Below are 15705 nucleotides of genomic sequence, written 5' to 3'. Positions count from 1 at the left end.
AAATTTGTCGCCTAGTGACTTTAACTTGCAAACTAGAAACGAAAGTTTCTTATTGGATGCCAGGCATCGAGCACAGTGTGAATAACTATTATTGGTTGCATTTGGAAAGTTTTGCTTCTTTCGATCAATCAAATTTCATTCATCCATTATTCCATTCTGACAAGTAGATTTTTGAACCCATCTGCAAGGTTTGAAATGCAAATGGTGACGAATAGGCGGGAAAACCTATGAAGAGCCCAAAGTGTGCGTAGTTGCGTAAATTAAGAAAAATGCACGCTTTCTTGAAGACTGGTAAATTGGGCGCCCCAACAGATGTGAAGAAACCGTCGACTTCTCGCGCCAAGGATGACAAAAAAGACTTGACACCATGGGTGGAAAAATAGTGAGTATCCATTATTATTCTAAGATTAACCTTTTTCACGCGATCTTTGTTCAAGATGACAAACAACTATTATATGAACAACTTTATCTGAAAATATCTTTTTTTTAGCTGTTTCTTGTTACGATTCAACTCTTCACTTTCGACTTTCGTAACAGAAGTCATAATTTTACTGTCATATTATTCCTCTTTTCGACTTCTACAAATAAGATTAAGATTGTATAAGGTTTTTTGCTTACAGTTTTTGATCATATTTTTTGTTTACAGCCGACCAAAAAATGTCGATGACATTGTAGAGCAGACAGAGGTGGTGAATGTCATAAGGCAAGCTATGAAACGTGGAGATTTTCCTAATATGCTGTTTTATGGGCCACCGGGTACTGGCAAAACCAGCATTATCCATGCAGCTGCAAGGCAGATGTTTGGTAGCATGTACAAGGATAGGATACTGGAACTGAACGCCTCCGATGATCGAGGTATCCAGGTTGTGAGAGAGAAGATCAAATCCTTTGCATTACGCAAGGCTAATCCTATTGGACCAGAGTAAGTGTATAGATTTTTTATTAATTATAAGTATTCCTAATAATATCATGATCATGACCATTAATGATCATAATTTTGGCAATTAAAATTTTCATTAATAATAGAGTTTTAACATGTTTTTTAGAAATAAATATATCATCCATTTCTTTATTAAAATGTTAAATTTATTTATATATAATCAGTGTCAATGATGATCCAGTAAAAGGTCTGATGATCGCAGAATCTCGGCACACAAGATTATTTATGAAAGGGCACATTTTGTTGTCATCAAGGAGATCTAATAAAGTATCTTAGCATCTCTTATTAGCAACTAGATAAAAAAAATGCTTGATAATGCAGAAGAACTACAAGATTAGTGAACTTCTGAAAAGCACAAGCAAACAGTTAATCTTCAAGTACTCGCTTAAAAGCCATGTAGATACATATTAATACTATTAGTTTTATTCTTTCTCGATGTTAAATTTTATGTAATAAGTATTAAGTATAATCAAAAACTTTCATTTTCCATAATTTTATTTTTTTTAAACTAGTTATTGACATTCTTGCATATAAAAGACATAAAAAGAAAAATTGATCCACATTGACTTTGACGCGTGTACTTGAGGATTAAGCATCCCTTCTAGATCTCATGTGCTGTACTGCGATTTATGATCAAAATGGCACAACCTGAGACACATTATAATATTGCTTTAAAATTTATTAAATAAATAAGACAAAATAAAATTAATGGTTTCAACATTATATTTTAAATTTTTCAATACTTATTTTTCCAGCGGAAAGAAATGTCCACCATTCAAGATCATCATATTGGACGAAGCGGACAGTATGACTGGCGCCGCACAAACAGCACTTCGTCGAATTATGGAAAAAGAGGCACATAGCACGCGCTTTTGCCTAGTATGCAATTACCTATCGCGAATTATCAAGCCAATAGCGTCGCGCTGCACCAAGTTCCGATTCAAGCCACTGAGCGATGAGAAGAGTATCAGCAGACTCGAATATATATGCAATGAGGAGAATCTAAAGGCTGATAGAAGCGTTCTAGAGAAAATCGTTGAAGCGTCCGGTGGCGATTTGAGACAGGCCGTCATGTGTCTGCAATCAATCACACGACTAAAGGGCAAGAATTATGAGATCACCGTGGATGATGCTCTTGATGTGATTGGAGTAAGTATGTTTTTAAAAGTATAATTTATCATTATTAGTAAGTTGAGTAATTTATGAATAATTTCGAATTATTTGGAATTGTAATACATTTTTGTATGTGTGTTTCTTTAGCTAATTCCTGATGAAAAATTTAATGCGCTGTGGGAGGCCTGTAAAAAGGGAAACTATAGTAATGTCGAGACATTACTCGAAAATTTGCTGTTGGAAGGATATCCAGGTTCACAGGTATTGCTTTAATTATTGCTGTTGAAATTTTTGAAAAATTTAAAAATAAATTAATTTTAAAATAATAAAATAATAATAAACTGTAAAATAATAATTCTTGTCGTATACATATTGATTATCTATAACAGTTTGATTGAATTGGTTTAATTATACTATGTTTTGTGTATGTTATGTATGTTAGGTAATCGAACAATTAAATGAGAAAGTAATTTTCTCTGATGAATTGAGTGACAAACAGAAAGTGATAATTGGCGATATGCTCGGGGTAAGAGATTTTCTCTACATACACATAAAAAATTAATGATATAAATTGAATACAAATATGAAAAATTTTCTTTTATAGGAATGCGATTATAAATTAACAGAAGGAAGTGACGAATATCTGCAGCTTTTAAATATATTTTCTACCATCTTAATAGCGTGGAAATCACCATAAAAAAGTTATAAAAATATGTTTCTATATATGTAAACATTTATATTTATATTTATGTATTGTGTAAGTAGAGAACTTTTATATATTTTTAAAAAAATTGCAATTTGCCTTTTATAATTTCAGCGTACCGATTTGAATCAAGAATGATTATAAAATGAATTTTAGAACATCCTGAAGACAATAGTATTTATAACTAGTTATTAAATAATATTTATAAATAATATATATATATTTATAATTAGGAATTATTATAGAGGGTATATCAGAATCTCTATTAGTATTAGTACGGTGATATTTCAACTAGAAATCGCCATATATCCCTAAACTAAACCGACGCAGCATCAGCGCCAAAGTTTACCAAGACACCTAGAGATTTCACGATAACCAACTTCGCGAGCACGACCCTCGAAATATTTCTAGGTATCATTTAGCAATTATAATTTTTTTACCTTTTTAGAAGATACGTCATAAGAACCAAACCGCTTGACGTACATCGCGACGAGTTCTGAAACATTCTCGACGCTTTCTCGCATCGAGATGGAAAAATTACGTCGATAAAACTCGATCCCGGCGTCGCTGGAAACGGGGCTCTCAGCGTCTCGGACATCGTCGGATTGAGCACCACTGACGTTCGGCGTGTAGGGGCGTCGTTGCTACTGCGTGCAATGTGTATCGTGTAGGCGTTGGCGAGAGGAAGGAGGCGAGAGAGCCGCGACCGCCGCCGCCACTCGCTCTTTCGGAAATGTGTCGTCCGTGAGGGGAAAAAAAGACAGCGTGTGCACGAGGAAGCCGGTGTGGCGCGTGTTCACATGTGCGTTTCATTTCGCGAGAAATCCTCCTTCGAAAGCGTTCGTCGTATCTCTCTGCTCTCTTCTTCCCCCTCTCCCGCCGTACCACCGCCTCTATCTCTCTCTCTTTCTCTATCTCTCTCTGTCTCTCTCTTTATCATACATTGTGCCTCTAGAGCACTGTCCAAGCCTTGGCCACGACGACGGAGCCACGTCTCCGCGTCCTGGTAAAGCGTGAGTGATCCTCATTGTCATCATTATTATTATTATTCCGTGAGTAGTGGTATCGGGGAAGATCGCCGCCGATCACGGCGTTCCGTGTCGCGTCCTAGAAGAAAGACAGGACGGACGAACGAACGTACGGGGGCGTGAACGACGCCCGTCCTCGCCGCTGCAGCATCGTTCTTCGCTACGTCGTTTCGGAGTACGTCCGTCCTCCTTATCGAGATACCTCTCTCTCTCTCTTTCTCTCGTTTGCTGGCGTAGAGAGGTCGTGACTTCCGGAGAGAAAGGAGAGAGAGAGAGAGATAGAGGAGTGCTGACCGCGTTCCTCGTCGTGACGTGCAGGACCAGCAGACCAAGAGGAGACGACGAGTGTATCCAGTCCTCGTGGCACTTCCTCACGTTTTTCATCTCGGATCTGGAGGCGGGATTTACGCCGGATCCCGCGTTGCCCTTCGCAGCACGAAGGCGTACTATTCGGCTCCAAAGGTCCATCATCCTTGAACGAGGGTCTATTATACTCCGGAATCCTGTGGAGAATAAGAAACGGAGTCAGTGTTTGAGAGAAATTTTTGGCAGAATCAAGACGAGAAGAGAATTTAAACCGCGGGATGTTCCGGTCGAGAAGACGCTGAACAAGAGGAGAAAAAAGACCAACCGCAGCGAGACATGTTCGACGTCCTGAAGGAAGATCCGACCGGTGAAGCGGGTGGTTAATCGCGCTGCATTTTACGCTCCCTCCTCCTCCACCCCCCCAGTTACGAGAGTGAGATCCTGACGATTCTCTTCGTGGATGAATATTGGCAGCATTAACGTTTGACGTTTGTATTACTCCGAATTTATTATTCTCCATTACGGCTCCAAAAGGACTCGAACGGAGCCGGCACGCTTCCATGTGCGCATCGGGATCCTAAGGAGGCGCGTGGTTTGACAGGACCTCGCGAACGGAGCGCCGCGGCGCCGGGTTCGAAAGGATTTCAAGGATTCGAGGAATTTTCGCTTTCGTTCTTTCCTCCTCCTCCTCCTCCTCTTCCTCGCGTTTGTTCGCTCGCGTCCTCGGCCTGTGTGATATATTCGGTTCGGACAAAGGCGTGGATGATACCGGCAGGCTATTCAACAACAACAACGACGGCGGTCACGAGGCGGATCCTATTTCCTGCGGCTGTAACGGGTGTCACGGCCGATTCGTGGAATGTGACGGGAGACGTCGCTCGTGGAGCAGCGAGTCGTAGAAAAGGTGAGTTTGTATCAGCGGATAATTCGAGATACATCGAGTACACTGGAATACCGGACGAATAGTGTTCGAAGCGATCCGATTGGCCGAATGCTCCAATTCCAGGTCCTTTGAGATCACACATGGATATGTATCCGAGAGTATCCCGTTTGCTAACGTATTCTCTCTTTGAATCGCGCGCTCGGTCTTTTCCCTCGAGAGAGCATTATTCGTCTCCTTATCTTAATAAAATTTTCAAACATACAGACTTTAATTAACACAGAGATTTCATATATTTGATATAATTTGCATTGTAATTATATTTTTACATTTGAAATTTAAGTTTCAAATTTATTGAATTCTAGTAAAATTAAATTTCGTTATAATCTAATTAATATAAAATTTATTTTAATCAATAAAATTGCAAATAACATTATATATTTTTTATAGAGTCTAATATTTCTCTAAGAGATCTATAGAAGATTTTAAATTTAAAATTCATTCAATACTAGTAAAATAAATTTCTATAATACATGCAATAAGTGCAAAATTTAATTTCTATCAAAATTATATATAATTAAAATATCTTTAATAAAATCTTCAAATCTTTAGATCTTATATATTTTTTTAATTCCTGCATATATTTGAAATTTTAAGCCCGTTCATCGCATGTCTTTCTTTTTATCCTTACTTCTTTAGGCATTCAGGTTTCTAAACGCTTTGATCGTTTGATCTTTAGCCTTTGAATTCTCCCGAATTAAATAAAGATCTATGCGACTAAATCTGGTATATTCGCAGTTCACTCATGTGCGACAGTACAGGCGCACATGTACGCTCTTAGTACCTTTTACTTGAGCGTCCTCGATTCATTTTCATTTTATAAAACGAAAATCGAACGCGTACGAGTGCTCCTCGAAAATAGTCATATTCGTCGCCCGATTGATTTTATTCACGTAGATTTTACACGCGATGCCGTTTATAACTCGATGAATGATATTCCATGTTACTTGCATTATCAGTTTACTCGAGTTGTCAATCAATTGTTGGGCAAAATTCAATTAACTGTGTTATATTATTTATCATTGTTCCCGATCAACTTTAAGACAGATACACTTACGAGAGAAGAAAAGAGATCTTTGAACTTGCGTTATCATTCCTAAATTAAATTTACGTTAGCGATATGTTCTCGCTTCTCATTGAATAATCGACTATTGTCCGCAAAAAGAGCAAACGAGCTATATATATATCTTGCTCATTACGATAAATCACATATTAATTAATATATATATGAAAAAGATATATATTTATATAAAATATATATAGATTCTAGAATTACGTTAATAATTCTAAATAAATAAATAAATAAATAAATAAAGTGTGTGTAATATAAATTTATCCGTTTATTTGTTCAAATTTAAAGATATTTTTATGAAATATTTTAAAAAAAGACAACTGTAAATGTATTATCGTTTTCAAAGTGTAATTTTGAAAATTTACTTTTTCATATTTGTTTTTCATATTTTTTACAGATGGTACAGTAAATTACAAAATAAAATAAAATAAATGTTATCACAACCAAAATAAAAATGCATATGTGTGAGAACGAACAATGATAAATTTCTTTAAATATTTTAATTCCATAATATATAATTATTATATAACTTATATAAAATTTAAAAAAATCTACATAATGATCTACTCATATTTTACGTAATTTTAATTGCAACCGATTAATCGTCCAATGACGATCAATTTATAAATCATATATTTATACGATATTATGACACATGTAAACATGTATCTGTAAGATACATATCAATCGTGTATTATCACAAACAATCTATAAATTATGTAATTGGTTGAATTATATAACACACGTAATATTTATAATAAATTTAAACAGACAGCAAAAGAGAACAGTTCCTCCCGACCATGTAATACAGGGTGTCCGTTGTACAAGCGAAGGAATTCAGAAAACAAAGTTCGTCTTTCGCGCTTATCACACGGCGCGTCGCCGCGAGGATCGATAACGAAGCCAGGCGTATTTATTCTCGAGACTAAGTCCAGAGGCCCAGCATGCCGCGATAAAGCTCGGAAGTTAGTATCTTTTATCTCTGGGAAGAGAGGCGCGCGCGCGAGACCCCTTCGACTTCCTCCCCCGCCGTTCCTCCGACTGCTTTCCACTTTTCGTGCCTCTAATTAAGCCGCGGTCGCGTCGAGAGAAGTACAAGCCGGAAATAGAAAATTAGAGCGCGCCGATGGTGCCGTGCCGTGTGGGATTTGAACCCCATTGATAACCCGAACATCTTTTTTTCCCTTGTCTTTAAAACATGGAACAAAAATTTGCCGAAAAATTTAACACTCTAGAGATATAGGTAAAATTTAATGTCCCAGAAATATACATCCATAATTATTACGACCTAAAAAAAGTAATAAATCCATAATATAAATTTTTTATGTTAGTTTTAAAATTCGATAAAGAATGAAAAAAAAATTAAGATAAAGGCATACGTGAAGTTTTTCTTATTTTTCCAAGACTAACAAGTTCCTATTTTCTATGATCTTCGCGATGTAGAACTAGTTAACATATATTAATATGTATGCACTTTGTAATATCGCGTTTCTTATAAAAATTAGAATATAAAATAAGTATTGTTTCTTGTGGGATTTTTTTATTTTGTCATATATACTCTTCTCTTTTATCTTCGTATATTCTTATAATCATTGTACATTTTGTTTTATAGATATATTATTCTTCTTATTTATTTATTTATTTCATTATTTATATATTTAATATTTATATATTTTTTTAATTTTTATGATCTTTGGTTATTATTCTTCTCTCGGCATATTCTTTTATAAATAAAAATCGTGATACTTTAACACTTAATTTATAACTATATTTATGTTCGATGATTTTTCATAATATTTTATACTCAAGATTCCCAAGAACTCAATAATATTCAAACACAAATAATTATATCGGCAATCAAACATCTCTCTATCGTATTCCTGCCTATCGAGATGGAAGTCTGCAGTTTCCTTTCGTCTTGTTTTCAATTTCCCCGACTTTTCTCGATTTCCAACTCCAACGACTGTTTGCTGTTGTCGTCGCGAGACAATGTTATATATCCCTTTCAATAAACGTTTCTTTCGATATCGCGAATCCTATCAATCGTGACTACTGTAATTTTGAATGGATTTTGATGCGACTTATAGCTTCGTCGAGGATAATATCACTTTGATATTCCGAGCCAAAAATAAAGCTTGTATAAATGTCGGATGTGAGCAGCATCGCAGTCCACCATACTGAAAAAGTTATATTCTACATTATAGAATAGTCCACTAAACTGCATAATATGTCCCATTAAAAAAGTGCCAAATATATATTCTAAAGAAGATTTCCCTTTAATAGTAGTAATTTCTCTCTAATATACTTTAGAATATATTCTTTATTTCACATATTATTTTTAACAAGAGTCCTAATTTAATCTAATAAGAGACTTTTTTTAAAGAGGAATATTCTGAATTTTTTTAGAATATTTGATTAGAGGAAAGCTTTAGAGAGAATTCTTCTTAAATAAAGAATACAATTTTTTCGGTGACCTTTTCGGGTCGAATTGAATCCTGCGAGAAGAATGTAATTCGAAATTGCGAGTAGCGTACGTATGTCTCTCACTCGATTACTAATGGACGCAATTATTCGCAAAAATCACTCTTGAACGTTTCGTATTATTTTCCCAACGATACTCTAAAAGTTCGCTTGAATTTTGTATATTAATCTTGAGTAAAATTTTTTATTAACGTGATGTAACTTCCTTTTCCACGAACGATTACTCTGAGAAAGAGTTTTCCTTGGTTTTACTCATAAACTTTCTCTAATAGCCAAGTTCCATTAAGTAATTAATTTCCCTCGCAATGCGGGGTTCTTTCATGTCCATCATACAAATAAATAAAATTGGTATAATTTTTTATTTCTTGTGTAAAATGTCTTTCTTTAACATTTTGAATGATGTTTTTTAAAGATTCTCTTCTACATTAAAAATAAATACGTACATATAATTCAAAATTTATGAAGAAAGAACATATAATAATTTTAATACTAAAATATATTTTTTTTCTTTCTTTAATCTCAAAAAATATAATTTTCTTCTCTGCTTCTTGTGTAAAGTATCTCTTCAATATTTTTAATGATGACTTTTGAAGATTCTCTTCTACATTTAAAAAAATATATATATAATTCAGAATTTATATAAAGAGAGAACACATAATTTCAACGCTGATATTTTCTTTTAATCTCACAAAATATAATTTTTCTCTCTGCAATGACTTTCACGGGATGCAGCTATGAAGTCTGTCTAATAACTAGAGTGACATTCGACATTCCATTGCAACTGACTTTATTGAACCGACATATTTAACGTTCATAATGACTGGGATGCCGACGACCGCAGCGATTGCTAACCACGGAAATGGCGCTGTCAGTGTCACGTGCCACACGGCAATTGCTGTTACACATAAACTGCCCCGTCTATACGCGAATTTCTCTCTTCGATAATTTTTTCCTTTCTCATCTTCTTTTCCATTATTTGTCAAATTATTAAAATTTGTTAGATTATTAAAAGAGTTATGCGTATATTATTTGTAATCCATATATATATATATCGCTTTGAATATTTTTATTGTTTTTATCTCTACGTTTTTGAACCCAAAAAGTAAATCAAATTACTTGGATTTGAGTTTATCTAATATTTCAAAATTAAAGTTTTTATACGAGCTACAAATAATATAAATACACATAGCTCGTATAATAATCTAGAAATAGTCGAAAAGTAAATGAGAAATATATATATTCTAAATTATGCTAATTTTCATATTTAAAATACGCTCGCTTATTCCACAGAGACTTTATTCAAAACTGAAATTATTAATACGAAATGAAAAAAATAATAATCATGGTTAAGTTAATTATAATCTTAATAATGTTATTTCTATCCAAACAAGTAGAAACGAATAAAGAAAGACAAAAACTGATTGATGAAAAAAAAATTATAAAGAATTTACGATGATACAATTTATACTACAAATTTATTAATAATACTAATGAGAATTTTTTAAGACATACTAGGATATAACAAGAACAGTGCAACAGTTTTAGCGGTCTATTTTATCGCCTGTCCGTCTTCGTGGGAGGAGCGAGGGGAGGACGAAAGGGGCGACTGGGGACTGTATAATATCAGTTATCATTTTTATCTCGTAAGGGAACGGTTTGTCGGCGACGTTAAAGTACATTGCGCGTCAATTTCTCAGAAAAGTGCAGCTGTGTGACGTGACGCATTCTCGCATTTATGCGAGCGTTATCGTTCATCCGTCTTTGCGTCTATCGCAAAAATTGCACGGGCAATTTGGTAGATTAAACAGAGCCGCGATACAAAGGAGATATTCTGTCGTTTATATTATCATTAATTCGTTTAACTCTCCTCAGCTTCCACGTTTCCATATAATAGATCGGAACTTAATATTATTATTAACTTACGCAATTAACTCATACAAGCTTGAAACAGAATTGTTGTGTTATGCTAATCTTACGTTACATCTAGGTTTATTAGTATTCTGAAAGATAAATGTTTATTCTCCATTACCCTTGTTTGATGTATTTAAAACGTACGATTAAAGTTTTCCTTGTACAATGTATGCGATAATTAAAAATCTAATTAGAATCGAAATATCGAAATGTAATAATCGAAATACGACGGCGTAATCACGTAAATTTGATAATAAACGTTTCAGTTAATTTCCGAGTAATAATGTCAAGATTCTTAAGAGGTTTTCAAAATTCCTCTTAAATTTTCCACTTTTCTTTCTAATATATTTTTACGTCGCGGTTAGATAGTAGGATTAAAAATAAAGAAGAGTTACTTCGCGATAAAGAGTCCGAGCATTTTCCAAAAGGTTTTATGGCACCTTACATCCCTCGCGATATCTTTAATCATTCACATCATTAGGTCCCGATCGCGCAATCTTCAACTTTGCTCTTTCTTTGATGGCAATGGCCGAATTCATAATTCTACCGGGATAAGCAAAAGGGACAAACTTGTGAAACGAAAAAAGCTTAAGAGAAGTTTACGTACGAGAAAATAATATAAATTATAATTTCGATAAAAATGATATCGAAATTTGTTTAAATATATTACATATAATTGTATTTATTTATAAATACAATAACGTCCATATATGTAAATATACTCCTGGACAAAATTAACGCATAATTTTTTTTTCATTTTTTCTTTAAAAGCTGATATTTAAATTTTAACGAAAAATTTTAAAGAAAAAGTGAAAAAAAAATTATGCGTTAATTTTTTTCCAGGAGTATATATTTAAATATAATTATAAGCATTTATATTTTATATAAATATATATAATTATAAATATATATAAATTGTAAATAAATTTATAATTTTATAAACACACATACGTATAAATTATATGTATGGATAAATTACAATTCCATATTTAAAAAATTCCATATTTAAAAATTTCTACTTTTTTAATTAGATTTTGATCAATAATGTAATTCAATATTAATATTAAATATACTAATATTTTGTGTACTCGCGTATAAATTAAAGACACGTAATAACACGTGGTCTCTCTCGCTCTCTTTAAAACAAATGTTGCCACGATAATAAACACTTGTTTCAATACGAAGTATATACGCACGATTTAAATTAAATATTAAATAACCAGCGAAATATCACTGAACATTCCAACAGATATAGAAGACTCAGACTTCTTTTTTATCGCACTCGGTGCCGCAAAAATTCCGCAATAAAACCGAGAGGCAAGTAAAACAGCAGGTCGAACAGGAAATCGACACGCGGCCGCCGATTAGGGCGATCGAGCGGAATTCTCAAGTAGCGAGTAATCGGAAATACCTGAGCTGCGTCGCTGAAATTCAGTCCAAGATTGCAGTGCCCTTCCCCCTTCTCTCCATTAGCGCTAATTCAGCACGATAGCGAATAGCTACCGAAGTTAGCCAGACTGACCCAAATGAATTTATCAATGGCAACTGACGAAGAGACAAGAGGATGTCGCATGTTTTTCCATCTTCTCCCAAATTTTCGTCCAATTAATTAGGAACCACGCTGTGAAGATTTCGAATTTGGACCTATTCATCTCATCGGTATTTGCGGTTCCATGTTGACGAGCGAGATATAATTTTGAAATTGACTGTATATATATATGCAAAATCGTTATCTCTCTCCACTGACCCTACTGACACAAAATATGTCATTGAATATTGATTTTCAATTAATTTTACAAGTAGGAATTTAATTGATATTTAATATTGTAAAAGTGAATAGAAATAACAAGTGTCTAGTCAGACTAATTCAGAATAATCAATATTAATAATCAAGAATCTTGTATGAAATAGATAAGATAGTGAGAAATCGCGTTTAGCGATTTTTTTTTAAATACTCGCAAACCCAAGTTTCTTGATTTGCCAAATAAAGTGGTGTTTCCCCGAAAATATGATTGCGACACGAAGTGCGATTAACTGATGCGCCGCTTTCACCTGGGCGAGCATTATTGGATCAGGACGACTTCTTAACGCCCTACTTCGCCAAGCATATTATTGTGCAATATTTGCATTCCGTTGCATTCAATTGCGGCCGTCGGAATATCGGCAATTGCAGAAAAGCTCATCTGCACTGTATGCGATGAACAAATTAATTTCACGAGAAAGTATTGTACTTTGCCAATTTCAATATAGGAAAAAAGTAAAGATTATAAATTTAATCTCGAAAATAATCGCACATGAGAGAAATTATTGGGAAAATTAACTCAAAGGATTACGTAAGATTACTAGAAGATATTTGTAAATAAAAATTATTAGGAGGAGTAACTTAGAATAAATCCAATTATAAATTATTTTACGACGGACGAAAAATAAGAATCAAATTTACGCGAGTATTTTTAGACATATTCAAAGATTATTTGGGGATGAGAAAAATTATTCGGAAAATTAACTCTAAAGAATTATGTAAGATTATATTATTTAAAGATTGTTAGAAGATATTTGAAAATTATTTTACCGCGAACGAAAAATAAGAATCAAAATTATGCGAATATTTTTAGGTCTTAAATATTCAAAGATTATTTGGGGATGAACGAGTTAACAGATCGCGACAAGTGAATGACAATTGCGCGATCGTTAATTAAGCACGACGCCCCTCCCGTGCTCGTTCAGCACTTTTTTGTTCCCTCTCGCTGTAATTCCTCGCTTAATATCTCACAGATGAAACGTCTGTCCATTTTTACCAGACGGTTGTCTCAACCGGTGTCTTGACGGCGTCCTCGGGCGACCTTTCCGCGGAAAAAAAAGGGCGGAAAATTCTGTATGTCACCGGAACTTCTCCTAGGGCTTAGGAAATGGCTTTCATCTTCGATGGCTTCCTGCCTGCAGAGGGAAAAAAAGAAAAAAAGCTCCATCGTCTCTCGCCTTTTGTTCGCGAGACGTACTCGAGACGTACGCAAGTACAGCTGGATTAGAAAATGCGAAGGAAGAGAAGAAAAATGCGCGTTTCGCGCGACTTTCGATATTAAAATACTAAATTTGAGCGAGAAATTCATTCGCGATTACGAGCGTCAATCGAATGGCGAGATAAGTGGTTCGACATTTTTTATCAACGATGAAAGATGAAGATTGATGAATGTAGACGCGATGGGATTTATATGAAAATGGAGGAAAAGTTTCAACGAAAATTAATTCAAGTATGTCATATAACAGTCTCTTATAAAATGCGTTACCCAAATTATTTTAGGGATATTATACGGGGAAAATTATATGTAATTCCATGTAAATGTCATATAAAACTGAATAAATTTATAGCAAAAATTATAATTCTTTACGATTAAGATTTTAATATATAAAGTATAATTTGATGGAAAAATAATTATAATATGTTGCATCGATCAATATTTTATCTACAAGAATATATAAAAATTTTTCTGTGTTTTATTAAGTAATTTATTATTAAGTGTGATTATATTTGCTTCTTCAGTTTGTCTGATTCTAATTACTATTTTTTCTAATTCTTTTATATTTCATCATCATTTCGACTATATTAGTGCGATACACCATTAATACAGGACCCTGCAATTTTTTTCCCGACCATCTGATCCTTTGCTCGGATCCTTTGCTTTGTGTGTAAAACGCATGTATGGAGTGTTCTAAAATCAACGGGTGTCTTTTTATTCTTCTGACGAAGAAAGGCTTTTGTAATTTTCAAGTAATAAATTATTGAAAACAAGAGATTTCTAACAAACTTCAGCGACATATTTTAGAAGGAATAGAGGACAATCATATTCTTAAATAAATTATGTTGTAAAATTTTGTTTTCTTAGCTTAAGTAGAAAGATATCCGACATATTAAAAATTTTCATTAATGAATAATTCGCGCAAAAAAATGGCAATAAAAAAGGACATCATTCGGTATTTCCGGTACACCCGATATACGGCGTACGTGCGTAAAGCGGTGTCTGGTCGGGGCCACGCACATGCCTGCGTTCCCGTGTTCCTACGTTCATTCATTCAAACACATATCGACCTCGTTGTACGGCATAGCTAGAACGTGAGAGGGGGAGCGGGAGGGGGTGATGCAACAACGCGCTGTCTGAAAGAAGGGGGGAGGGAAGCCGAGAGTCGGAAAGATTAGCGAAGGGAGCAAAGAGACGGAGGGATCTCGCCCGAGAACGAGAGGGGACCGCACCGAGTTACACCGATTCTCTCCCCCGTTATTTTTCTCGACTGGACGGAACGTCGCTTTTTCGCGAACGGATTTATAGACGCTCGTTGTATGATAGCGCAAATATTTCACGCAGCTGCGTCGATCATTTAATGACCGATGACTCAATATATAAAATATTTGCAAAATGGTATCATTGAATTATAACGCTATTAATATGTTTTATTTCTATCATCATTATCATTATCATTATTATTATTATTAATATTATTATTTGTATATTGATTGATTAATGGAACATGAATAAAGATAATAAAGATAATCATATGTATATTAATAATAACGTATAATTTGATTATTGATATATGTTATTGCTTTTCATTTGCTTCGTGTTCAAATCTGGCCTCCATATATACATACAATACATTATATAGAATTTTCAATTAAATATATCCATGCGTCTATACTTTCTTTGTATATATTGTTATAAATGTTCATTTAAAAACGCAAAATGTGTTATATACAATTTAAACGATATTCATAAAATCTGATCGCAATTTCATCATAAATAATGATGCAGCATAGATCTAATAATATCCTATTTCTGAAATTGTTAGACTTTGTATACCGATCGAATTTCAATGTGAAACTTTCATCTTATATATATGTATATATAAAATACATTTTTTAAATAAATTCTTCCATTCATTCTTTTTATTTTTTATTTCAAAATCTAAAAAATCACCGCACGAAAAGAAATAATAAAAAAATATTTCTATCTTTTGTTATCAAATTTGCATTTACATATAAACTAAAAAGGGTCAAATAAATTCTTTTCTTAATTATCCGATAAAAAACATTCTAATATCTTTATCAAATTTACTTTTTAATATTAAATTACTTTAAAAAAACATATTAAATTTCTTTTTTTTATCATGCATATAATCCTATTTTTATATTTACTTATATTTTTTATTATTATTTTT

The 15705-nt window shown here is 33.6% G+C and overlaps 2 protein-coding genes across 11 annotated transcripts in view; both read left to right on the top strand.

Moving 5' to 3' along the window:
* The first annotated feature begins 193 nt into the window (after positions 1-193).
* Positions 194-4853, top strand: LOC145968167 (replication factor C subunit 4). 5 transcript variants are annotated; one of them, XR_014437681.1, is made up of 8 exons: positions 194-382; positions 647-922; positions 1696-2089; positions 2201-2314; positions 2496-2579; positions 2658-2810; positions 3205-3558; positions 3817-4853. XR_014437681.1 is itself a non-coding variant. In XM_083093466.1 (7 exons), exons 1-6 carry the CDS (start codon positions 270-272, stop codon positions 2748-2750), a joined length of 1074 nt encoding a protein of 357 aa, XP_082949592.1. In that variant the 5' UTR covers positions 195-269; the 3' UTR covers positions 2751-2754; positions 2871-2889. The 5 variants fall into 5 exon arrangements, 2 of the variants coding, with proteins under 2 accessions (XP_082949594.1, XP_082949592.1); XR_014437680.1 differs by having other exon boundaries at positions 3205-3959; positions 4103-4853; XR_014437679.1 differs by having other exon boundaries at positions 3205-4853.
* A 36-nt stretch (positions 4854-4889) lies between these two features.
* P120ctn (adherens junction protein p120) overlaps positions 4890-15705 on the top strand; it is a 43251-nt gene continuing 32435 nt past the window's right edge. For 5 of the 6 annotated variants that reach the window (XM_083093454.1, XM_083093453.1, XM_083093452.1 and 2 more), the window contains exon 1: positions 4890-4994. The gene's annotated coding sequence lies outside the window, so the exon portion shown is untranslated. The remainder of the gene's footprint in view (positions 4995-15705) is intronic. The other variant, XM_083093455.1, reaches the window with a different exon arrangement.

The sequence above is a fragment of the Camponotus vicinus genome, unplaced genomic scaffold (assembly GCF_025532165.1).
Source record: "Camponotus vicinus isolate PSW18456_S1 unplaced genomic scaffold, iyCamVici1.0 SCAF_3, whole genome shotgun sequence".
In the NCBI taxonomy this organism is placed as follows: Eukaryota; Metazoa; Arthropoda; class Insecta; order Hymenoptera; family Formicidae; genus Camponotus; species Camponotus vicinus.
Note: the sequence above shows the minus strand (reverse complement) of the source record. Positions and strands in the feature narration are given on the sequence as shown.

Bases quoted from the DNA above. Each gene is read 5' to 3' on its own strand.
- LOC145968167 (XM_083093466.1), top strand. From the start codon at position 270: ATGCACGCTTTCTTGAAGACTGGTAAATTGGGCGCCCCAACAGATGTG. The intron at 2,315-2,495 runs GTATTGCTTTAA...TATGTATGTTAG, and splicing joins AAGGATATCCAGGTTCACAG to GTAATCGAACAATTAAATGA. The intron at 2,580-2,657 runs GTAAGAGATTTT...TTTCTTTTATAG, and splicing joins TAATTGGCGATATGCTCGGG to GAATGCGATTATAAATTAAC.